This window comes from Delphinapterus leucas, chromosome 5, assembly GCF_059928025.1.
Source record: "Delphinapterus leucas isolate spDelLeu-1000000601 "Yukka" chromosome 5, BTC_Dleu_Yukka2, whole genome shotgun sequence".
NCBI classification, from domain to species: Eukaryota; Metazoa; Chordata; class Mammalia; order Artiodactyla; family Monodontidae; genus Delphinapterus; species Delphinapterus leucas.
The window spans coordinates 1,723,192-1,748,072 of record NC_143133.1 but is presented as its reverse complement, the minus strand read 5'-3'; the positions used below and the strand labels follow the sequence as shown (position 1 = coordinate 1,748,072).

The window sequence follows — 24,881 nt, the reverse complement described above, 5'->3', positions numbered from 1 at the left end:
CCTGGTTCAAACTGGTTTATTTCTGCCTGTAACACTAGCAGAGGAGAGTCCAAAACAGACTGACATACATGGATATAGTTTAAGTGTAACAAAGAAGATTTGAACTATGTACACGGAGGGAGGGAAAGGATTTTTCGTATCAACCTTTTCCTGTTTTGCAACTTCTGAACAGTAGAAACTAAACATTTTTTCCCAACTTAAGTTAGTATGAAGGAATACAACTTTTACGATCAACCATTTGTCCTTAAGCATAAAACGTGAGAAATTTTGGCTGCGGTTGTCTTGGCTCCTGAAGTCCGGGTATTGTCAGAACATAAGAAAAGAGATTCCGTGAAGCCCAGAAGGAACTTAATGGCAATGATGTCCGATCGAAGGGCAGACACGCTGCACACCACGCAGATGACAACTGATGTCGGCCCTCCTCGACTCCAAGTAGAAAGCAGTACTTTCATCAAACGAACCGGAAGTGAGCCAAACAGTTAAAAAGTCAGAATGAAGAATGAAACAATTCTTTTCACATAGAGGAGGGATACTCCTTCAGCCCCATTTAAAGTGAATTCTGTGCTGAGTCCCTGCTCCTCCAGAAGGAGAAACTGAAGGTCAGTTATTGCTAGCAAAGCCAGAGACGGCCCCTTTTCCACCTCGAAGATGTTTCACACGAAAAGGCTGTTGGTTTGGCTTGAAGGCCTCGGAGGAAGGAGGGGTACAGAGGTGGAGGCAAGCCCTGTGCAGCGGGGGGGCAGTTCAGGTCAGCTCGGGCCACCTTCTGCCTCCTTGAGACCAGAGGCTTTTACCCACGTGGAGTCGAGCAGAGGGTGTTATCTGGGCCCCTGGGGAGGAGAGGCCACCGTACTTTGCCAACCAAAACCTAAGGAGCAATCAAAGCCCAAAGGATCAGAGCCCAGTGGCCAGAAGAGCAGCTTCGGAAATGAATGTCAGTTGCAGGGGTGGGGGGTGCCCAGCTCAAGTCTGCAGAGCCGAGGTCTTTGAAACGCAGGTCAGCTGTGACTTGGGCAACAGCATGGACACGGGCGGCTAATAAGGCCACAATTACTGCCACCACCGCCCAGGGTCTATGCTTGAGTAGACATGAGGCAGTGGGAACTGAGGACCGGAGGGCACGTGGTAAACAAAGGATGGATTTTTATCAGAAAAGAGAGGATACTCGACAACGTGCCTGCCCCATTGACCTTGCACAGCCTGCACCAGGTGAACTTGGGCATGGGTAAGGTTCCTGAGAACAGGTGGTGAACCAGACGGGGCGAGACAGGCACTGCTCTGTAGGCGACATGAGGCCTCTGAAGGACACTAATAGTGCTACATCTCCTGGGCTGCTGAAAAGTAGGCAAAGAACAGGCTTTATTGCACATTTCGTTCTTAGAAAACTGGGGATTGCCCTGCAGAGGTCCTTGTGATCTGCAGGAACCCGACATCAATGCAGATGGAATCACGGGTGACCTCTGAAACTCAAGGGAAGAAAAAAAAGTCCAGTGGTTGGTCTTTCCGGGGCCATGCTTGCACCTGGGATCCTCAGGCCAGATGGACCCTTGTCTGGCTTGGTCACTGTGGTGGGCAGATGCCTGGGAGGAGGTAGCGTGCCCAGGAGAGCTGGGTGGACCTGTTTGCTCTCCGACCGGGGCCAGCCCTCGACACACTGCCAGCAGGAAGCTGGGGCAAACTTTCCAAATGGGGAAAACTTCTTGGCAAACGTGCAGGTTCCGGAAAGAGGCTGGAACCACGATTCTCAATTCCAACGGGCCTGACTCCCTCTCTCCTTCCCTGGAACCAGACCACCCAGAGGAGCAGATGTAGACCCTGGGCTGGGAGGGCCCTGGGCCCAGCTCCACAGCATCAGACTAGAGGTAACAAAAGGATCAAAGACAGGGTGGGAAACGAGAGCAGTTTACATTACAGATGCTGATTCTGAAATAGTCTTTCTGAGCTCAAGAAACTGGCGGCAGATAGCCCACGTAAGGCCGTAGAGAACCCAGTCAGGCTCTGTCTGTCCATCCGTCTCCCGAGCAGCCCAGCACTTCATATATAAATGGGGTGGTACCGCTTGTGGCTGATCTTTTTCCTGCAAGTTGGGCAAGTGTTAGCATTCTTAAGGGAATCACGGAGGCACTGGCTACAGAAGACGTGGCCACATTCTGTAGAAACAATGAGACGTCCATTCTGCACAATCTAGAAAACATAAAAAAGAACAGGCTTCATGTCTGGCCTTGTACCAGAGCAGCGGGAGCCCCCAGAGAATCCACTCCCGCCCGTCTCTAAGATGCCGAATGAGAGGAGGGGGGCCGAGGGCTGCAGCAGGAAGAGCAGGGAGATGGTCTGAAGAACTAAAGATGCTGCTCTGTAGGCTCAGGCAAGTATGAGCGGTGTCTCTGAAGCCGAGAGCAGAGGCAGCAGCCAGTCTCTGGCAGCGACAGCCCAAGGGGGTCTGACGAACCCCCAGGCACCCAGTGGGGCAGTGCCCTAGGGCCTGGGGCCACAGTGGACACTAGCAGCTTCCAATCAGGCCAGGTAGGGAGTGCACAGGGCTGAAGCACAGGGCAGCCCAGAGTCAAGGCTGTAGGGCCCAAGAAGATGGCACCCTCCCTCTCACAGAGGCGTGCCAAGCCACGTACCAACCCAAGCGTGACTGCAGAACAGAGCCATCAAAAGCCCACCCAGTGAGGAGTGCTCTCTCATCTAATTCTTTCACTGAAGCAGTTTGAGAACCAGAATCAGGGAAGACACAGCTAAGTTTGCTTACCTCCGAGTACCCGTCCATGCAGATGGGACAACTGACAGTACCAGAGGGCCTAAAATCACAGTGCTCATGTCAGTTCCTCAGCAAACGCAAACATCAATTACTCTTAAGTGGCTTCATGTAAGCAGCCCACATCCCCTCACAAGAGCCTCCTCTGACCCTGCCTTAGCACAGGCACCCGGGACACTTATAAGATGGCCGGCTGTCCCGATGGGGGGTGGGGGAGGCTATGAGAAAGGGGAGGAAAGAGATGGGGGCAAGAGAAGGCACAGGCAACTGGAGTCGCCCTGTCCCTGCCCCGCACCTCTGGCCTATGCTCCCTCAGAGCCTCCCCTTCCAGCCTCCCTGTCTGGGGCAGGGGCTGCGCCTAGCACCCCCTTCCTCCAAGGAGTCCTGCTGCAGAAGGCCGGGGGCCGCTGGGTCTGTTCTCCACCCCAGGTGGCGGGGCTTTGCCTTCAGCCTGGAGCTATTCACACCCGCCCAGCCAGTGCCTGGCACACCCTGGTCACAGTGGGAACAGCCGAGCCCAGCTCCAGATCCACCTGCCACCCAGATGCTACAACGAGCCCTCCTTGAGCCCAGGGCTGAAGGTCAGTGTCTCTAATACCCTGCTTCCTGCCCCAACCTCTCCACTGAAATATGGAGAGGAAGGAAGAGGATCCTCACTCCAGGGACGATGGGGTCCCACGGATCCAGAAGCTTCCCGGCAGAGAGCCTGTCTCCAGCACGGCAGCAGCAGAGCAGCGGGCACGCTGGTACCTGAGTCCGGTAGCGGCCTCCTCCCGGGCATTTCTGGGGGTGTGGGTGGTCACATACACGTCCTTGTCCCTGGGCAGCTCCTCGTCATCACTGCTCAGCACACAGCTGTCGGCGTGCTCCTGGCGCAGCCTCCTGCCGTTCCTCCTTGGCCGCCTCCTTTCTGAGATGTGAGCCCACGTTCAGGGCAGGGCCTCCCAGTCCTACCACCCTCACCACCCACCCTCCTTTCTGACTGGGAAAAGGCCAGTCCCAGCTGCACGGAGACCACCCTCCCATCTTCCCAAGAGAAGAAGCCCCCACCCCTGCTGCGTGCAGATGCCCAGGGGGACGTCTCCTCAGCAGGAAGGGGACTGACTGCAGGCGTGAGCAGCATCATCCCGGGAGTGTTCCCGCACCTACAGAGCTGGCAAGGCCCGAGGCCCTGCCGCCGCACCCTCGTCAGTCCTCTACCCAAACCCAAGGAAGGAGAGGAAACCACTCACCTTCAACAATCTTTGAAAAAGGAGAAAAACAAAAGAGAAATACACAAATTAATTTGACATAAAATATTCTGTATTCTTTTAAACTCTTAAAACAATAAAATTGAAGCATTTGTTTCAAATGCAAAATCCTCAGGAGCAGCAAAGCCTCCCAGCAGCTGACACACTGCGCCCCAGCCTGCAGGTGTTTAGTGAGTCTCTGGGAGCTGCGTGACCTGGGGAAGTTCCATACCCTCAGGAACTGCCAACTTCCTCTTCTGAAAAACAGCGCCCCCTCGCTGCTGTGAGAACTAAGTGAGATCACAACGATGCCACAGGGCACCAGCGGCCTGAAGCTCACAACCAGCTCCACCCGTTCGTTCTCCTTGTCTTCACTCCACGTGGGCTACTGCCGGAGACGGAGCCTTTAATGGCAGAAGGGTTTGCAGTGCTTAATACTTTATTAAAAATAATTAAACAGCCGAAGTAGGCCATGCAGGGACTACGGAGAGTAGCATACACCAAGGACTGAGATCAATCCAATCCTGTGTTCGAGGCCTACAGAAAGAGCTAGTGAGAACCTGACAAGCCCATCGCCTGACTACAGGCACACCTATGCTTTGCTTTACTGCGCTTCACAGATACCGCGTTTCTTACAAATTAAAGGTTTGTGGCAACCCTGTGTCAAGCAAGTCTATTGGTACCATTTTTCCAACATCATTTGCTCACTTTGTGTCTGTGTCACTTTTCAGTAATTCTCACAATATGTCAAACTTGTTCATCATTATTATATTCGCTATGGCTATATGTGATCGGTGATTTCTGATGTTACTACTGTAATTGTTTTGGGCACCGTGAACCTCACCCATACAAGGTGATGAACTTAATTGATAAATGTGTGTTCTGACTGCTCCACAGAACAACTCTTTCATGACTCCCTCCCTCTTTTTGAGCCTCCCTACTCCCTACACACAACAATATTGAAATTAGGCCAATTAATAATCCTACAATAGGGACTTCCCTGGTGGTCTAGTGGTTGGGACTCTGCCCTCCCAAAGCAGGGGGCCCGGGTTTGATCCCTGGTCAGGGAACTAAAGCCTGCATGCCGCAACTAAAACAGCCCGCGTGCCGCAACTAAGACCCAGCACAGCCAAATAAATAAATGAATAAATAAATATTAAAAAATATATATCCTACAATAACCTCTAAGTCTTCAAATGAAAGGAAGAGCTGCACGTCTCACTTTAAATCAAAACCTAGAAATGATTAAGGTTACTGAGGAAGGCATGTCAAGCTGAGACAGGCTTAGAGACAGGCCTCTTGCGCCAGTTAGCCCAGTCGTGAATGCAAAGGAAAAGCTCTTGAAGGAAACTGAAGTGCTACTCCAGTGAACACACAATGATAAGAAAGTGAAACAGCCTTATTGCTGATGTGTAGAAAGTTCGAGTGGTCTGGATAGAAGATCAAACCAGCCACAACATTCTCTTAAGCTGAAGCCTACTCAGAGAAAGGCCCTAACTCTCTTCAATTCTGTGAAGGCTGAGAGAGGTGAGGAAGCTGCAGAAGAGAAGTCTGAAGCCAGCAGAGGTTGGCTCATGAGGCTGAAGGAAAAAAACTGTCTCCATAACACCATATTGCAAAGGTAAGGCAGCAAGTGCTGGTGTAGAAGCTGCAGCAAGTTATCCAAAAGATCCAGCTAAGATCATTAATGAAGGTGGCTACACTGAACAACAGATTTTCAATGCAGACAAGAGCCGCTATTGGAAGAAGATACCATCTAGGACCTTCACAGCTAGAGAGGGGAAGTCAGTGCCTGGCTTCAAAGCTTCAAAGGACAGGCTGACTCTCTCCTTAGCTGGTGACTTTAAGTTGAGGCCAGTGCTCATTTACCATTCCAAAAGTCCTAGAGCCCTTAAGAATGGTGCTCAATCTACTCAGCCTGTGCTCTACAAATGAAACAACAAAGCCTGGATGACAGCACATCTGTTCACAGAATCGTTTACTGAATATTTTAAACTACTGAGACATACTGCTCAGAAAAAAAGATTTCTTTCACAATATTACTGCTCACTGACAGTGCACCTGGTCAGCCAAGAGCTCTGATGGAGACGGACAATGAGATCAGTGATGTTTCCAGGCCTGCTAACACAGCACCCATCCTGCAGCCCATGGATCAAGGAGTCATTTCAACTTTCAAGTCTTATAATTTAAGAAATATATTTTGTAAGGATAGCTGCCATAGACAGTAATTTCTCTCATGGATCCAGGCAAAGTAAACTAAAAACCTTCTGGAAGGGGTTCACCGTTCTAGATGCCATTAAGAACATTTGTGATTTCATGGGTGAGGAATTTGGAAGAAGTTGATTCCAACCCTATCAGATGACTTTGAGGGATTCAAGACTTCAGTGGAGGAAGAAACTGCATATGTGGTGGAAAAAGCAAGAGAACTAGAATTAGAAGTGGAGCCTGAAGATGTGACTGAACTGCTGTAATCTCAAAGTAAAACGTGAACAGATGAGGAGTTGCTTCATACGGATGAGAAAGTGGTTTCTTGAGATGGAAGCTACTCCTGGTGAAGATGCTGTGAAGATTGTTGAAATAACAGAAAAGAATTAGAATACCACATAAACTTAGTTGATAAAGCAGCAGCAGGGTTTGAAAGAAATTCTGCTATGGGTAAAATGCTGTCAAACAGCATTGCTGCTACAGAGAAACTGTTCATGAAAGGAAGAGTTGATTAATACAGCAAACTTTGTCGTTGTCTTCTTTTAAGAAATTCTCACAGAGCCCCCAGCCTTCAGCAGCCACCGCCCTGATCAGGCAGCAGCATCAACACCGAGGCCAGACCCCTCCACCTGCAAAGAGATTACAACCTGCTGAAGGCTCAGATGATGGTTAGCACTTAGCAATAAAGTACTTTTAAATTAAGGAAGGCAAGGGCTTCCCTGGTGGCACAGTGGTTGGGAGTCCGCCTGCCGATGCAGGGGACACGGGTTCGTGCCCCGGTCCGGGAGGATCCCACATGCCGCAGAGCGGCTGGGCCCGTGAGCCACGGCCGCTGAGCCTGCGCGCCCGGAGCCTGTGCTCCGGAACGGGAGAGGCCACAGCAGTGAGAGACCCGCGTACCGCAAAAAAAAAAAATAAAAAAAAAAAATTAAGGAAGGCAAATTGTCATAATGTGCGATTGCACACTTAATAGACTGCAATATAGCACAAACAACTTTTTTACATGCACTGAGAAACGCCAAGGTTTGTTGTGTCTTGCTTTACTCACTTTACTATGGTGGTCTGGAACTGAGCCCACCATCTCCAAGGTGTGCCTGTACTCAGAACTTGTTAAGATTCTTTTCTGCAACAGTTTCAAACCTGTCTAGTCAGCTCTCTCACTGAGCTACTACCTGTCTGTCTATACCATCACCAGTAGCACCCCTTTTCCCTCTCGCTTGTGTGTGTGATCAGCTACTTCAGGAGAGCTCTCAGGATTGCTGTTGAAAGCCCTGCTGCCACCTCTCCTTGGCTGCCCCCGTGTTCAGGGGCACAGAGGCTGACCCTTTCTGGCACACCATCCTGCCCCACAGAGATGGGAAGCTCAACTCTATTCCAACTCCCTTGCAGTGGGGATTCTAGACACGAACTAAATTCCCTCAGTGAGATACACTCATGCTATTTGGAGGGCAGAAGGGTGGAGGACAATTTCAGCTGCTGTAGGTGAACACAGATGCGGGGATCAAGAGGCAGTCGTGGCCGAGGCTGCAATGTCCAAAGCCCAGGTCTGTCCTCCCAAGCAAGAAGACACAGTAGCATTTCCTTGAGCCCAAAGAGATTAGTACAGGTGCTAGCTGCCCCCTCCCATCCTTCTGCTTGGAGCAGAGGTAGCAGATCCCATGGTGCATCAAGGCTGAGATGTCCGGAGTTATTCCTAGACACCTGCTCCTCCAGCCTTTACAACACCAGGAAGCCACTCCTCCCGTGTATTTTTTTAATTAATAAATTAATTAATTTATTTTTGGCCGTGTTGGGTCTTCATTGCTGTGTGCGGGCTTTCTCCAGTTGCGGCGAGCAGGGGCTACTCTCCGTTGCCGTGCGCGGGCTTCTCACTGCGGCAGCTTCTCTTGTCGCGGAACACGGGCTCTAGGCACGCAGGCTTCAGTAGTTGTGGCACACAGGCTCAGTAGTTGTGGCTCGCGGGCTCAGCAGTTGTGGCTCGCGGGCTCTACAGCGCAGGATCAGAAGTTGTGGCGCACGGGCTTAATTGTTCCCGCGGCATTCTTTGCGGACCAGGGATCAAACCCGTGTCCCTTGCACTGGCAGGTGGATTTTTAACCACTGCCCACTGCCACCAGGGAAGTCCCCCTCCCATGTATTAAAATCCATTTCTGCTCCAGAATAACTAGAGCGGATTCGGTTTCTCCAACCTCAACCCTGCCAAATACAAATGGCCATCACAGGAAGGAAGAAGGTCTGAGCATAAAGATCTTCATTTTGTAGATGAGAAGCCACTGAAGACACTTCCCCTTCCCCCCAGAAGAAGCTGGAAAGTGTGGCTATGAAACTGGCGACAGTCAACTTCATCACCAAGACCATGAACTGGAAGACAAGCTTGGGCTGGCAGAAGGTGCTGTCCATATGAAATCTATAAGGGGAGCTCTGAAGTTAGCCAAGAGCAGAAGGAAATTCTGCTGTGGGCAGGGAAGACCCCAGTTTTCCTCCACTCCAACACTGCTTTTACTGCCCTTTGCCAAGAAGGACCACTGACCAGGTGTGGATGCACCTGGAAGGAATGTGACGCCCCTGGGTCCCAGGCCACCAGAATGTGGCAACCAGGTCTCCACAGGCTCTTGTGAGCCAGACCCAGCTCGCCTCTTGGCAGTGCCACGCCGAGGCCGGACCTGAACACTGAGCCCCCAGGAAAGTCCCAAGGCCCAGGATGCTGCTGGCACAATGGCAGGTGCTCCATACTTAACTACTAGGTAAATGAATACACGGTGGCCAGAGAGCCTCCTTCACTGGTGATGACTCTGTCCCCATCCATGTTCAATGGAAGAACAGCTCAGAGATGAGGCTTCTTGCCCAAAGGGCAGAAAAGAATGGCACCACAGCCTGGCCTCCAAGCTCCATGACTTCCGGTGACCCGGAGCCACCTCCTAGCTGATGGAGGTGAGATACTATCACTGGTATTCCCTCCACCCAGCAGCCGAATCGCAACAAATCAAGAACTCTGGACTTCCCTGGTGGTGCAGTGGTTAGGAATCCGCCTGCCAATGCAGGGGACACGGGTTTGAGCCCTGGTCCAGGAAGATCCCACGTGCCGCGGAGCGACTAAGCCCATGTGCCACAACTACTGAGCCCACGTGCTGGAACTACTGAAGCCTGCACACCTATAGCCTGTGCTCTGCAACAAGAGAAGCCACGACAATAAGAAGCCCATGCAACGCAATAAAGAGTAGCCCCCGCTCGCCACAACTAGAGAATGCCCATGCACAGCAACGAAGACCCAACACAGCCAAAAATAAATAAATTAAAATAATAAAAAAAGAAAGAGAGCAGAAGGATGGAAAACAAGCAGAGACTTCCAATAAATGGCAGGCTGGTATTTCCATCCATTTTTCCACTGAAAACAACCAAAAACAAGATAAAACATACATATTTTTAAATAAAGAGGTATCAAAAAAAGAGAAGAATTCGGTCAACAGTATAGGGAATACAGTAACCCAGAGGGAAAAAAAAGCACAGAGGATTCTTAAAAAATTGAAGCCTACTTTTGAAAGCCCCACAGAGAAACCAAAGCCCAGGCAGGAACCATGGGGGCAGGTTATCTAGTGAAGGCCAGCCATCGGGGGCAAGCCAGGCTTAAAGCAAGACCCAGTAAGTATCAAAGAACTGACATACAGAATGTTATTTTTCTGACCAATACTGCAAGCAATCGATAACAAAAAGAAAGTACCCATATATTTGGAAGTTAAAAAATATAAATTTGATAAATATGTTGAATTAAATGTAAAGTACCAGTAACATAATTTGTAAGATATAGCTAAAGACAGTATAATCTTTAATGCATTTATTGGAAAAGAAATGATGAAAATTAGAAAAACAGCAAAATAAACTCAAACAAAGAAAGGAATAATCAATGAATGAAAAACTTACAAGAGAAAGGATCCACAAAGCTAAAAGTTGGTTCTTTGAAAGATCTAATAAAGCTCTGGTGATACTAATCTAAAAAAATAGAAAACACAAATAACCAGTATCAGAAATGAAAAAGGAGACATCACTATAGATTCCACAGAACATAAGACATTATGAACAAATTTATGCAAATAAAAGTGAAAACTTTAGATGAAATCAACAAATTCCTAAAAAATGTAATTACCAAACCCTATTAAAACTCTAGGTTATGTACCTCACTGTCAAGTTCTAACAAACATTCATGGAAGAAATAGTCCAATCTTACAAAATCTTCTGTGGAACGGAAAAAAAGGTGTCCAACTCACTTTGTAAAGATACCAATATGCTGATACCAGAACTCTATAAGGAAAAATTACAGACCACCAATCTTACACATAAAAACAGAGGCAAAATTATATATGAAACATTAGCAAACCAAATCTAGCAACATAAAAAGATAATGCCATGACCACAATGCTTAAGTGGTTTAACACTAGAAGCAGGGGAAAAAGCAACATTAGATGAAATTGTTAAATTTCGACATTGATTCAAGATGAAACTTATAGCCAAACAGGAAATAGAGAAACTTTTCCACTCTGGTAAAGGATATAAACAAATCGAAAAAACTTACAGCAGAAGTCTTATTTAATGGTGGAACTCTGAAAAGACTCTTTCAGATTTAGAATGAAACGAGAATGTCAATGACTGTCACCATTTTTATTCAGCCAGTGTTGAATTTTCTAGCCAGTGTGTTAAGGCCAAGGGAAAAAAAAAGGGAAATAGAGAAGAACCAAAACTTGTTCTGTGTACACAGAAATTCAAAGATTTACAGATTAAAGGCTTCCCTGGTGGCGCAGCAGTTAAAAATCCACCTGCCAGTGCAGGAGACATGGGTTCGAGCCCTGGTCTGGGAAGATCCAACATGCTGCGGAGCACCTAAGCCCGTGTGCCACAACTACTGAGCCTGCACTCTAGAGGCCGCAAGCCACAACTACTGAGCCCGCGGGCCACAACTACTGAAGCCTGCACACCTATAGCCTGTGCTCTGCAACAAGAGAAGCCGCCTCAATGAGAAGCCCGCGCACCGCAACAAGAGTAGCCCCCGCTCACCGCAGAGAAAGCCCGCACACAGCAACAAAGACCCAATGCAGCCAAAAATAAATAAATAAAAATAAATTAAAAAAAAAAGATTTACAGATTAAGAACTGTTGTACTAAAAAAAAGAAAAACCAATTGCATTTCTTTATATTAGCAATAAAAACAAAAAAGTGAAAATTTTAAACACCATTTTTTTTATAGCATCCTAAAATACTATGTACCTAGAAATAAATCTTCTAACAAAAGACTTGCAAAATCACTCCAGGGAATATTATAAATCCATAAACAAAGGGCTTTCCTGGTGGCGCAGTGGTTAAGAATCCGCCTGCCAATGCAGGGGACACGGGTTCCAGCCCTGGTCTGGGAAGATCCCACATGCCGCAGAGCAACTAAGCCCATGTGCCACGACTACTGAGCCTGCGCTCTAGAGCCCGCGAGCCACAACTACTGAAGCCCGCGTGCCTACAGCCCGTGCTCTGCAACAAGAGAAGTCACTGCAGTGAGAAGCCCGCGCACCGCAACGAAGATCCAATGCAGCCAAAAATAAATAAAACAAATTAAAAAAAAAAATACACAAAACTCATATAGATTACAGACCTAAATGTGAAACGCAAAACAGTAAAACTTTTGGAGTAGAGGAACATATTTTTATGGTATGGGATTTTCATCAACAAATTGATAAGTTGAACTGTATTAAAATTAAGAACCTCTGTACATAAACCAAAAAGAGAAAAGACAAGCCTCTGAGTAGCAGATTCAAAACACAACTAATGGCAGGCTCATATTTAGAACTTATAAAGAATTCCTAAAAAATGAGGCAAGGTCGACAATCACACAGAAAAATGAGTAGAAAAAAAGACTCAAGTGTTTAAAAAAAAAAAAGATTGCAACAGGCAATTCGCCAAAGAGGAAAATGAAACACCACTAAACATGAAAAGATGCTCAACCCCACCACTGATGGGAAAACACACATTAAAACAACGTGGGATACTCTAGACAACACCAGACTGGCTAAAGGTTACAGTGGCAGTGAGATGTGGAAGAACAAGAACCTCCAACACTGGTGGGAGCGTAAACTGGTACATCCTCTCTGGAAAACAGCTTGTCACTATCTAGTGACAATCAAAGATATACATACCCTAGGACCCAGCAGTGACGGCCTTTTCTGGGTACGCAATGCCAAAAATAAGTTAAATTTTGAGGGAAAATATTAACGCAGAGATGTACAAGGTCTCATTGCACCTTACAGCTTTTTAAGACTTCTCCTAATTCATCAGGGGTTTAGGATTCCTTAGAGTTAGAAAAACACAGCCTGTGTAATTTCTCATCCAGTCTTAAGAGGGTTCACAAGAGTTCTAACGTTGTCCCTGGATCCTGGGATGTAAAAGATGCAGAGCTACTCCCAGGTGACATTCAAGTGGTACACTTAAGCCTGTCCCCCTGCATTCTGGCCGAACTGGTAAGATTACCCCAATTTGGGAACCGATATATTTATTCATTTCATACTCTCCTGTAGGCGGGGCCTGAGGTAACCCTAAACTTGTAATTCCTCTAATAGATGCTCCTTGATAAGCTAATAATACGATTAGGTTTTCCAATGAGATCTGCTTTAGAGAGTGAGAATTTCAGTCTCAGGTATACTTCTCACTGTAAATTTTAAAACTGGCATTTGGATTTATTAAACACCAATAAAGAATGAAGGATGATTAGAATAAGGGGTGCTATTAAGTCCGAAACAATTATTCCATGTCTGGGGCCACTGAGGCCATGGGAAGGTAGGTCCTCCGACCAAACTGGCCAGTGCCTCTGGGACGAGAAGCGAGGACTCCTTCTCAAGTTAGCCTCCCCTTCACCTATCCACCTGCCCCTGGCTATCCACCCACTCCCAGGGCAGCTCCCCCAACTCTAGCATTCCCATCCTGGTGTCTCTCAATGACTCTCCACACCCAGAGAAACAGGAAGAAGGCTGGAAAGCTCAGAAAAAAAGCCCATGTAGGGAGGGCAGACTGGCCATCAAAACAAAACCAAGGCGTAAAAGGGGACATGATGACGTGGGTCTGGCACCCAGCAGAAGCCAATCCTTGTCTCCTTGAGGGCAGAAAATGCGGTCTTGTGAGCAGAATCCCGGCCATCTCCCAGGGCCTGGCACGCTGCAGGTGGACACTGAATACTGGAGAAATTAAGGACTAGCAGCACGTTCAAGTGTTAATCGGCAACTGGGCTGAGGCTCCAGCCACGGCACCAAATCAAGCTCCCTTTCCAGAACCTGCGGGTGCCCGCAGGGAGCAGCAGCAAAGCTGTATGTGTGGGCTTGGCTAAAAAGTTCATTCGGGTACTTTCCCATAAGATGTCACGGAAAATCCGGAACGAACTTTTCAGCCAACCCAATATGTGTGTACCTTAGAACAGCAGTCCCAGCCTTTTTGGAACCAGGGACCGGTTTTGTGGAAGACAATTTTTCTGCGCACCAGTGGCGGGGTGGCAGGTGGCAGGTGGCAGGTTCAGGTGGTGATGCGAGCGATGGGGAGCCCCAGATGAAGCTTTGCTCGCTGGCTGCTCACCTCCAGCTCTGCGGTCTGCTTCCTAACAGGCCGCGGCCCAGTACCGGTCTGCGGCCCGGGGGTTGGGGACCCCTGCCTTAGCTATCACACTAATCAGGCCCTAAACCTGCTCAGGCTTATCTCAGAAAGTTCCGACTGGTCTCCAGGGAAATTACTGCCTCCTGTTTGGGGGCCACGGTCTCCCCTGAGCATTCATCCAAAGTCTGCTGGGGACGGTCTGATGACGCAGCAAGGGCAGCTGCCTCGCCTTTGGGATGGGGGGAGGGGAGGAATGAGAGGGAAGGACACACCACAGGACAGCCCAGCAGTTTCAGACTGACCAGAGTCTAAATCTCTTAATTTGTCAAGACAGTTCCCTGTCCTCGCTCTTTTCTCCTTTTAAAGTCTTGAAGCTTCTCAGTGCAACCCTAGTCTACGGTTCTAAGCACAGCCAGGACAGCCCCAAGGCCAAGGGGAAGACTCAGCTCCTAGCAACCCCACTCGCCCCACCAAACCGCAGCCCTCAGCAGCACCTGCCCCCTACTGGCCCAAGACCGTCCAGGGTGTCACCACCTCCACTCCACACAACTGCACACGGCATCAAAAGGCACTGCAGAAGCATCCCAAGAGGCCAGTGTGTCCTCAGGATGTGGGTCTGTGGGCTGACCAGACTCCCAGACCCACACACAGCTATGCGCCCCTGACCTGTGGAGCCAGGCTGCCAGAACCACTTCTCCACACGTCCCCTGACCAGACCAGGTCTCCTTCCTGAGAGCCGCACAGGGGCAGGCATGCTCCCTGTGGGAGGGGGCACAAGCAGCCTCCCAGGTGCCATCCTCCCTGGAGGCACGACACAACCAAGGCATCAGGTGGCAATGCGGGGGGCCTGCATCCTCCGAGGCAGCTGCTTCTGGGACTCGAGAGATTTCCCGCTGGCAGTGCTGAGCAAATATCCCCATTCCCACCAGCCGCGAGGGTGTAAACTCACATTTACTCAGCTTTACTGGGCACCACGTTAGGTGCCAGGCACTCACATACAGGATCTCTTTTAATCCTCACAACACTCTATTGACATGGATGGCATTATCCCCATTTTATGGACAAAGTGAATGAGGCTAAGTAACTTGCCCAAGGTCACACAGCTGGTGTTAAGCGTAGAATCGGGGACCAACGAGAGATCGGGCCTCAGAGTTCTCCCCAAAAGCCTTTATGGCCAGCTATGGAAAGGACAGGGTCGCACGGATTTACCAATATGATTAATATCAGCAATAAAGTCGCAACAAATGATTTTCCTGAAACATTTTCCATCTTGAGCACCAGTCACTGAAAGCATGCCTTCTTTAGCCCAAGCTGTAGCCTGTGACCAAGGCCTTCAGACGTGCAGGCCAGGGGCCCACAGCCAAGAAAGGGCAATCCTCACGCTCCAGCACTTACCACGACAGAGTCGCTGTGAGTCAGGTCGACGACCACAGGCTCTAAAGATTCACAGGTGAGGTCCACTATTTCATCTCCAGCTTCAAAATAAAGCATTTTAACAAGCTTTAGGAGGAAAGTAAAGGACTACTGCTCTAAGTTTCATTATTAGTATGATTACAAACAGAGCACAGTCTTATACCAAACTAAAATCCCTGAAGTACAGAAGTAACGGGGTGACAGGCAATGAATACTCTTCCAGAATTCTGCTGTGAGTAACAGGGTATGGGCTTTACAAATACACCATCCTGTGTGTGTCTGTGCACACGCACACCTCTCCCCGTGTCCTCACACTGCCACACAGCTAGGCCTCTGTGCCCCGCACCTGCTCAGCTCATTCACAGGGGAGAGGCAGCGACTTACCTGAGGTGGGATAGGGGGTGCACATCTGGGGAAGGGACCAAGCATGCTCAGCTTGGTCTTTGGGATGGATCTGTCTGAAACCTCTGCTCCCCTCAGACCTCCGGTCATGCTTAGCTCTGCACCTTCATCAGTTACGTTTTAAACTCCATTTGGCTCTAAAGTGCTTCCCACTTGGGTGGACAACAAGCATTTATTACTGGTCCCCTAGAGCCCCAACCCACCCAGATGGGTTGAGCCTGTTCTGCAACTTGCCTTTGAGCCCTAGAGGACAGCGCACTGTCTACCTGACCACAGGACAAGGGGGGAAAGGCACGTGCCAAACGGTCACCAGCGCTTACATCCAGCAGGCAGAAAAGAGGGGCAGAGTACAACTTCCATTTATATAAACTGAAACAAGACTTACAACCATGTTTGTTTCTATTATTATTAACATTAAAAAGTAAGAGGGAAGAACTTTTAGAAATAATGTTTGTTTAATACTCAGGGAAAGTGACTTGCAATACATTTACCATATTCAAACTTGTTTTGTTCTCATGTATTAAAAAGTTTCACAGGAATAAAAAGCACAATACATCAAAGCCGTCCAACGTAATTTATACAAAATGACTTCATTCTTTTTAAAGAATAGTCCATATATGGATATACCATAATTTACAGAACCGCTCTCTTTCTGATGGACACAATTTTTGGCTCCTACAAATAAAAACGGTATTCCAACGGGCAGCTTGTGCATACAGCCCTGCACACAGGTGTTAAGACTGACTGAGGACGAGCAGTGCTGCAGTGGAAAGCAGTGGATCTTGGCCAGGTTGGAGATTCCACTTGTGGGCTCAGGGTCCCAAATGAGGAGCCTCCTGCACCTGCCTCTCCTGCAGGGTGGCAGAATTCAGACACCAGGGCATCAGCTTTGGGGTGGAGGGGAGGATGGCCCAGGGCTGTGAATTTATGTTAGAAGTGAAGCTCAGAGACCACAGAGACAATACAGAGAACTTCACTCCCCTGAAGGGCCCATGAAATCTATAGACAAGCTGCTTGCTTCTCTTCAAATGTCAGTTTTCAGGCATCATAATTATAAAAACAATCTTACTACATGCAGAGCTGAGGCACTTTTTTCAGGCCATCTGCCACTCCCCTGAGGCAGGAAGAAGGGGGAAAAGCCAATCTGGCCTCTGTCTGCACCAAACTCCCAACACACCCAGCTCTGCCAACAAGTCTGCCTGCTGGGGCAATTTTTTGTCTTAATGGAGGAGAGAGGAAGAAAGCTGAGTACTTCCCGAGGCCAAGTAAGTTGAGGCACAGTTTCAAAGAGAAAAGGTGGACCCACGGCAGTCTCCACTCCATGCTGCACACCCCTGAAAGGCTGGACGGTGAGCCCAGCTGAGTGGCCGTTTCTAAACCTGTGGAGTCTCAGGGCAACCAAGGGGGCAGCTCTCGCTCACCTTAGCTTTTTTAAGTTGCGAACGGTAGGCGAGTCTGAGACTGTAGGTCTTATAAATACACTGATATAAGCTAAACCTCGTGTAGTGTTACGTGACAAGCACTGGTCTAAGTGTCCTGTGTTGTTGACTCATTTCAGTGCTACGATAACTCCACACAGCAGCTACTGCATATGTATGCACAGCATTATCCCCCGTTTCAGACGAGGAAACTTAAGGCTGAGTTACAGGTTGTGTAACTTGCACAAGGCCCGTGGCTGGTAGGTGGCATGTTGGGCATATGTGCTCACTCATGCCCAGTGTCACTGGCAATCTTACCGCTTTCCACAAGTTCTATGGGTTCTGCCTCCAGGGCCATCTCAGGGGGGGAGGATGCTTCTCGAGTTCGCTTCTGGGCTTGTCTAGAATTTACTGTTCCTCCACGACGCTTTCTCTGAGGGTATCGGGGGGAAAAAGAAACAGTTACATAAGCTCCTGACCAGTAAGATTTCAGCCAGAAGAATAAAAAGATCAACGCATTAAGAAGAATAGGGGCTTCCCTGGTGGCACAGTGGCTGAGAGTCCGCCTGCCGATGCAGGGGACACGGGTTCGTGCCCCGGTCCGGGAAGATCCCACGTGCCGCGGAGCGGCTGAGCCTGCGCGTCCAGAGCCTGTGCTCCGCAACGGGAGAGGCCACGACAGTGAGAGGCCCGCGTACCGCAAAAAAAAGTAAAAAAAAATTAAAAAAAGAAGAAGAAGAATAGGAGGCCAGTGAGCAGACCTGAGGTCGGGGTCCTTTCAAAACTTGAGATTCTAGAACACTGAATGTTTATAGAGCGAAATCATCCAGAACATATAGTGAATACAAATTCTATAAAGTAAAATTTCCGTTATAAAGACTATTGGTCTGTCTAAAGTACATGACACATAACTCTATGGAAGCCTCTGGTCCAGGTTGGGATTTGGCCAGAAACCCCTTCTTTTAACCAAAAGTTACAGACCTATTTTCCTTGGATTTGTATTTGGCCTTACTGAGCCCCTTCTGTTTTTCAGCCCAAAGCCCTTCAGTTTCCAAGTTTCTATTCACTGTGAAAAGTGGGTCTTTCTTTGGGAAAGGTTTCTGGCCTCTAACTTTTTAGGATACTATCAAGTTGTAGTTTACACCCTAATAATCACCCGCCACAGCTCCAAGAACCAAAGTTTTATTTTTTTTTTCTTGTGATGAGAACTTTTTAAAGAAGTTTTTCACTGTAGTTGATTTACAATGTTGTGCAGTTTCGGCTATACAGCAAAGTGCGTTAGTTACACATATACATATACCCATAAAGACCATTACACAGTGCTGAGTAGGGTTCCCTGCGCTGTACAGTAGGCACTCTAAGAACCAAAGTCTTTAAAAGGCTGCTCCCAGGGGCTGCCCGAGACACATGCCTCTGGAAGGTCTGAGCTGTTCATCAGCCTATCTGCAGCCCAGACCCCCTGAACCAGCCTTTCTTTCACGCCCTTGAGCTGGTTTACCAATACGCTCCAGCATTTCTGGCCTGGCTGGGGCCTGGCTGGTCCTGAAAGACAAGTTGAGAACCCGCCCCCTGCCATCTTCCTCAAGAGACAGAACCTCCCAAGTGACCCGCAGCCTCATCACTCCCACCCTGTACGGCCCCACCCAAACCTGGCTCCCTGCGTTTCGGTGCTTCTTCTCTCCCCTGGCCTGTCCCACTCCTCACTGGCACCGGGCCTGCTCTGCTTCACACTGGGCGATGTGGGGCAGTTACTTCACTACTAAGTCTGAACTTCCTCACCAATACCAGACTCGCAGAGCTCTCCTAAGGATGAGGCGACATACCATATGTACAGTACTGAGTGCTGTCAGAAGATAGCATTACTACCCTAGTTCCTTATACGCCTTACTAGGCATCCTATCCCTGGAAATGCTGGAGGACAGGCAAGTGTCCATGAGATTTGCACAAGACTCAGGAACATCCATCACCCAGCCCAACTCTCTGGCAACAGAGAGAAGCCTGATTCCGTTTGTGTTCTGACTCTCTTATCAAATGGCAGCTTGAGAAGTTTCAGAAATGTAGCTGGGATGAGCAACTCTCACGGATCTAAGGAACAGGGAAGCATCCCCAGGAAGTCCCAGAGGCAAGCGACAGCAGCTGTTCCGAACGGTCCAGTGAGGAGCTGCTCTGTCCCTCCAGGGAGCTGGCACCCAGGCCTGAGTCCACTACCTGGTGTTTATATGAGTTTCCCCAGCAGCTACCAGGTTACTTAGGGCTCCTTAACTTTTACCCCATTCTCTTTGAAGTTGCCCTTGTATCTTCCATCCTCTGAAAAGGACCAAATCTGTCTTAGCAGACACTGCTAAACAGAACCCTTCATGCCCCTACCTGTGCAGCTTTTCCACTGAGGGAGGTTAAGAAGCAGTCACAGGTCCTGGCCAAAGTCCAGGCGCTGAAGCCTAAAAGCCCCGTCGTGGTCACTGTAGTAATGTGTCCTGCCAGCACTCACCCCCACCCCCACCAACAGCAGTCCTTTCCTGGCTGCTTTTTCAGCCTCTCCCTGCCCTTCACCTGGCACCCTTCCCAGCCTGGATGACCCATCCCTTCCCTTCTTCACTCAGCCAGTTCTTACACAGCTTTCAGGAACCTACTCACCGTGAGCTCCACCACGAGGACGTTCCTCATGCCCTCTGGCTGACCATCTCATGACCCCCCCCAAGCCTCCAGAACCCCCACTCCACCTCCTCTTCCACCTGCACTCCCCGAGGGCAGGGAGGAGGTGGCTGTTAGCACAGGGCCAGGCTCAAGAAACCCTAGAATATGGGAAAAGACTTCACCCCCTCTGCCTTCCTATTATTCTTGTCACGCTCTCCTGCTTTTTAATAGCAGAGCCCTCACAGCTTCCAGTTAAAACCGACCATCCAATCACCACCACACAAGTTATTCACACCACTCTGAGGAAATTTTAACCAAATTCTTCACACACTCTTATAAGAGGCTACACTGCTCAGTCTGTTCAGATCCTGCCTGGGCAGAGCGTGGGCTTCAGAGGTGAGGTGCCCAGGCTTAGGAGGTTTCCCTAAGGTGAACTGTGGTGGCAACCTGCAGATATGGGACCAAGATGGGAGGTCATCTGCCCTTTAAAAAGATAGCTCCAGCGAAACAAAGGCCCTTTTGTGTATGAATGTCAACAGTGGGTTTGGAACACAGTGGGGGCCAGGAGTGGTCAGAAGGGATGGGCCAAGGGGAGGGGGTGGGGGTCGGTGAACAGAGTCTACAGGATTTCTACCACGGTTTCTATCACCCTGGGAACCGTTTTTTCAGCCTTATCCTGCACCCCCCACCCAACACCATTCACAGCACTTCTGGAACCTGGAAAAAGAGTATGAGTTTCACATCTGGTCCACCTGATGTGAATGCACTATCTCAGAAAACAGCTGTTTTGAGTTTAGATCATATGAGCAGCCCTGTTAGTAGGGAGTAAAGTGGGGAGGGGACCTTCAGGCACTCTCCGGACTCAAGGGGCTCCAGGTGACATCTGGGTTACACCAAACCAGAGGTGCCCCTGCAGTCTGATAAAAGCTCTAAACAGGAGTTACAATGACTTACCAACTTTGGTCACTGACCCTAAGAAAACTCACCAAGGATTATTACCGCTACCGATGCTCACATCGGACCAAGAACTACACAGGGAAAAGAAATAGAAGGAAAAATGGAAGATTGGGCTGTAAATAATTAAATAAACCAGAGCCCTAATATTTCTGGGACACTGACAGCTGCTCTGGAGGTATAAAACTTCAAAACCCTCAACCATCCTCAGCCTTCTGTCTTTAGGGCACCACCTAAAACACTGGACTCTGACCTAAGACAAGCAGGTTGGTGTAACTACCAGAAGGTCCTGTACACACTCCTGTAAGAACTAGGGTTACTTAGAAACACCTTTATGGTACTCTCATTAAGGTACACAAGGGATGAAGTAATTGTTTAGCCTGAAAAAACAAAATTCATGAACTTACAAAACTCACCGTACTCATTGTGCTCTGTGGTTCCAACCTATAGAGAAGAAGGTGATCTATACCAAGATTTGCAGAGAAGCTGAATGCCTCAACCTCTCATGCCTGCTCATTACTCATCCTCTGGCTAGCATAGGAATTTGTAGCCAAATAGACTTCCAGTATCTTCAAGCCCTGAAAAACAAGATGATCAAGTTGATAAATGCTGCCCCCTGCATCATCGACAGCAAAGCTCAGTTCAATCATTTACTGGTCCTTTCTGTCAGCTGCGTGCTTTGCTGAACACTTAATGCAATTTATGTCCTTAATCCATGTTCTTCTTAGGAAGTAAGCATTCTTGTAAAATACAGGACTACCTGACCCCAAAGCCTGCAGTTGGAAACATTATGCCACCTCTTGCCCTCCTTTCTGGCCGTTGAAACCCCCACAGATTCTCCTCAGCCCATGGCCCCCTCCCTGCCTGTCTGGACTTGCCCCTGTGAGGCCCAGTTGAAAGATAGGCTCTGGCCTTTGTCCAAGCTTGTGCCCACCCCCGCCCCACCAGGCTGTGCTAGGAGACAGTGCAAATGGCAGGGCCCCAGCCAGCTGCTGGTCATTGCATGATTCGCTCTGGTTAAACCCAGGCAGCCAGAATGGTGATGTTCTGTGACCCACTGGGGGAGCAGGCAGAGGGGACAGACCCCTGGTCTCTCAGTTATGAAAGGAGAAATCCTGAACCCTCTCGCACAATCTGTGCAGATGCGGCTTGCCTCACTCAGGCTTAGGAAAGCAGCTACCGTGCCATTACTCTGACCGTGCGAGGCTGGGGACCCAGAGCTCACAGCCTTCAGTTCATAGCTTCCCAGGATACAGTGACCGTGCCTTACTGCACATGCTCTGAGGATCCCTGCCAACTGGGAGGGTGGGTGATGCTGAAGCCCCCTCCCATCTTGAATCCTCTCTGGAGTAATGAGGAGAAGATCAATAAACAAATGGAAACCCCTCCACCCCACAAAACAAACAAACAAACAAAACCAAAACAAAAAAAACCCTCCTGCACAGTCCTGTACTAGCTTCTGGGAAAAGACAAGAGAATCAGAACTGCTTACATGTGACCTCACCAACACCTAGCAACCAGGAAGGAACAGAGCTTCCTAGGCCAGCCCAGAGCCCAGAGCCTCTGCCTCTTCCCAATGACTGGGAACTGTTGCTCTCTGGAGGAGCTGATAATTTAGGGGAGCAGATGAGAGCCACCAACCCTGATCCACCCTGTGTGTCCAGCTGAGACTTCTGTCACTGGCAACACGAGTAGACAAAAACCTAGAAACTGTGAACTGGGAAGCCAAGCAGGTTCCAGGAAGAGCAGAGAAGGCAGCAGATGCGGAGGCTACCGGAGAATGAGAGGCCCTTGCATTCACTCAGGGCCCACTGGAAGGTGACAACTAACCACGATAAATCAGTGTTCAGGGATGTAGTGGATAGAGCAGCAAATGAGAAGCAAAAACGTGAAGCCAGGAGTCAGGGTGTAACCCGTGTAGTAGGGCTTCCAGTGGGGGAGGGCCTGAGCTCAGGGCAAGGCTGAGGGACCAGAGCAGAGTCAAAGCAAGGAGAAGGCTCTGGTCACCTGGTCCTGGGCAATAGTGGCTTGGACGTCAGGCTCACCTGGAGGGCTTGTTAAACTAGATTCTGATTCAGCAGGTCTGGGATGGGGCTCAAAACTCTGCACTCCTAGGCAATTCTGACGGTTCTGCTCCAGAGGCTACAGCACGGGAAGCCGATGGCCTAGGACAATGGCCTTGCAGCTGGGGAGAACTAGTCGTATCTGAGCGAAATTAATGCAGGACCACTCTCAAACTCATCTTTCTTCTCATCTCCAGTGCCGCTACCTCCTCCAAACGACTGCCCGTCTCCTGGTATCCTTCTACCCTACTGCCAACGCGTCTCTCTAAAACACAGAGCCGACCCCCACAGCCTTTCCCTGGTTCCCCATCACGTCCTAACTCCTAAGCATTGCCTGTGAGGGCATGCTGGCCTTACAGTTAGAGCGCTTCTCCAGAGCCAGACAACTTGGATAGGGGTCAGCCTTCCATAACCCCTACTTGTGACCTCAGGCGGAACACTGAACTTCTCTGTGCCTTACTTCCTTATCTATAGAACAAGATAGCACCCACCTCAATGGGTGTGTGAGGATTACAGGAGTTAATGCAAAGAGCACTTGGACCAGTGTGCACAGTTTTAAAGGCTCAAGGACTGTGTGTGGGTATCACTGACTTGTTCTGCCAGCACCAGCCTTGCAGTCTCTCCAAATGTACCACCCACTGAACAGCTCCACCCCTTTGCTCAAGCCCTAAAGTGCTGTGCAACACTGCACCCAATCCAGCTTTAAAAAAGAACCCAGGACTGCACATCTCCCCACCTCATTCACTTATCAGTATGGCTCCTTCCCCGGAATACAGCGATGAATAAATCCAGCCACCAGCTCCTATCAGGGGGTGGCTGCTGGCAGGCAGCTCAGCTGTGGTAACTGGGGCATATGAGCCAGGTGCAAAAGAAACCAGGAGGACAAGGAGAGGCCAGAGGAGGTTGGCCAGGAGAAGACACATTAATGGGACTGCCCAGATAGCCTCATCCAGCAGACGGCAGACAGCAGAAGCAACAAAAGCTACAATCCTGCAGCCTGTGGAACAAAAACCTCATTCACAGGAAGATAGACAAGATGAAAAGGCAGAGGGCTATGCACCAGATTAAGGAACAAGATAAAACCCCACAAAAACAACTAAATGAAGTGGAGATACGCAACCTTCCAGAAAAAGAATTCAGTATAATGATAGTGAAAATGATCCAGGATCTCAGAAAAAGCATGGAGGCAAAGATCGAGAATATGCAAGAAATGTTTAACAAAGACCTATAAGAATTAAAGACCAAACAAGAGATGGACAATACAATAACTAAAATGAAAAATACACTACAAGGAATCAATCACAGAATAACTGAGGCAGAAGAACGGATAAGTGACCTGGAAAACAGAATGGTGGAATTCACTGCTGTGGAACAGAATAAAGAAAAAAGAATGAAAAGAAATGAAGACAGCCTAAGGGACCTCTGGGACAACATTAAACACAACATTCACAGTATAGGGGTCCCAGAAGGAGAAGAGAGAGAAAGGACCTGAGAAAATATTTGAAGAGATTATAGTTGAAAACTTCCCTAACATGGGAAAGGAAGTAGCCACCCAAGTCCAGGAAGCTCAGAGAGTCTCAGGCAGGATAAACCCAAGGAAAAACATGCCGAGACACACAGCAATCAAACTGACAAAAATTAAAGACAAAGAAAAATTATTGAAAGCAACAAGGGAAAAACAACAAGTAACATACAAGGGAACTCCCATAAGGTTAAGAGCTGATTTCTCAGAAGAAACTCTACAAGCCAGAAGGGAGGGGCATGACATATTTAAAGTGATAAAAGGGAAGAATCTACAACCAAGATTACTCTACCAGGCAAGGATCTCATTCAGATTCAATGGAGAAATCAAAGTTTTACAGACAAGTAAAAGCTAAGAGAGGGCTTCCCTGGTGGTGCAGTGGTTAAGAGTCGGCCTGCCGATGCAGGGGACATGGGTTCGTGCCCTGGTCCAGGAAGATCCCACATGCCACGGAGCGGCTAGGCCCGTGAGCCATGGCCGCTGAGCCTGCGCGTCCGGAGCCTGTGCTCCGCAACGGGAGAGGCCACAACAGTGAGAGGCCCGCGTACCGCAAAAAAAAAAAAGCTAAGAGAATTCAGTACCACCAAACCAGCTCTACAACAAATGCTAAAGGAACTTCTCTAACTGGGAAACACAAGAGAAGAAAAGGACCTACACAAGCAAACCC

The 24,881-nt window shown here is 48.9% G+C and overlaps 1 protein-coding gene across 1 annotated transcript in view; it reads right to left on the bottom strand.

Annotated features, from left to right (window-relative positions):
- RNF4 (ring finger protein 4) overlaps positions 1-24,881 on the bottom strand; it is a 40,618-nt gene continuing 15,737 nt past the window's right edge. The window contains exons 2-8 of the mRNA XM_089911412.1: positions 21,046-21,207; positions 17,360-17,474; positions 15,204-15,283; positions 5,744-5,753; positions 3,512-3,671; positions 2,756-2,804; positions 1-2,184 (exon numbers count right to left, since the gene is read on the bottom strand). Of these exons, the coding sequence (XP_089767538.1) occupies positions 2,035-2,184; positions 2,756-2,804; positions 3,512-3,671; positions 5,744-5,753; positions 15,204-15,283; positions 17,360-17,474; positions 21,046-21,054 (573 nt within the window). The 5' untranslated portion in view covers positions 21,055-21,207 and the 3' untranslated portion in view covers positions 1-2,034. The remainder of the gene's footprint in view (positions 2,185-2,755; positions 2,805-3,511; positions 3,672-5,743; positions 5,754-15,203; positions 15,284-17,359; positions 17,475-21,045; positions 21,208-24,881) is intronic.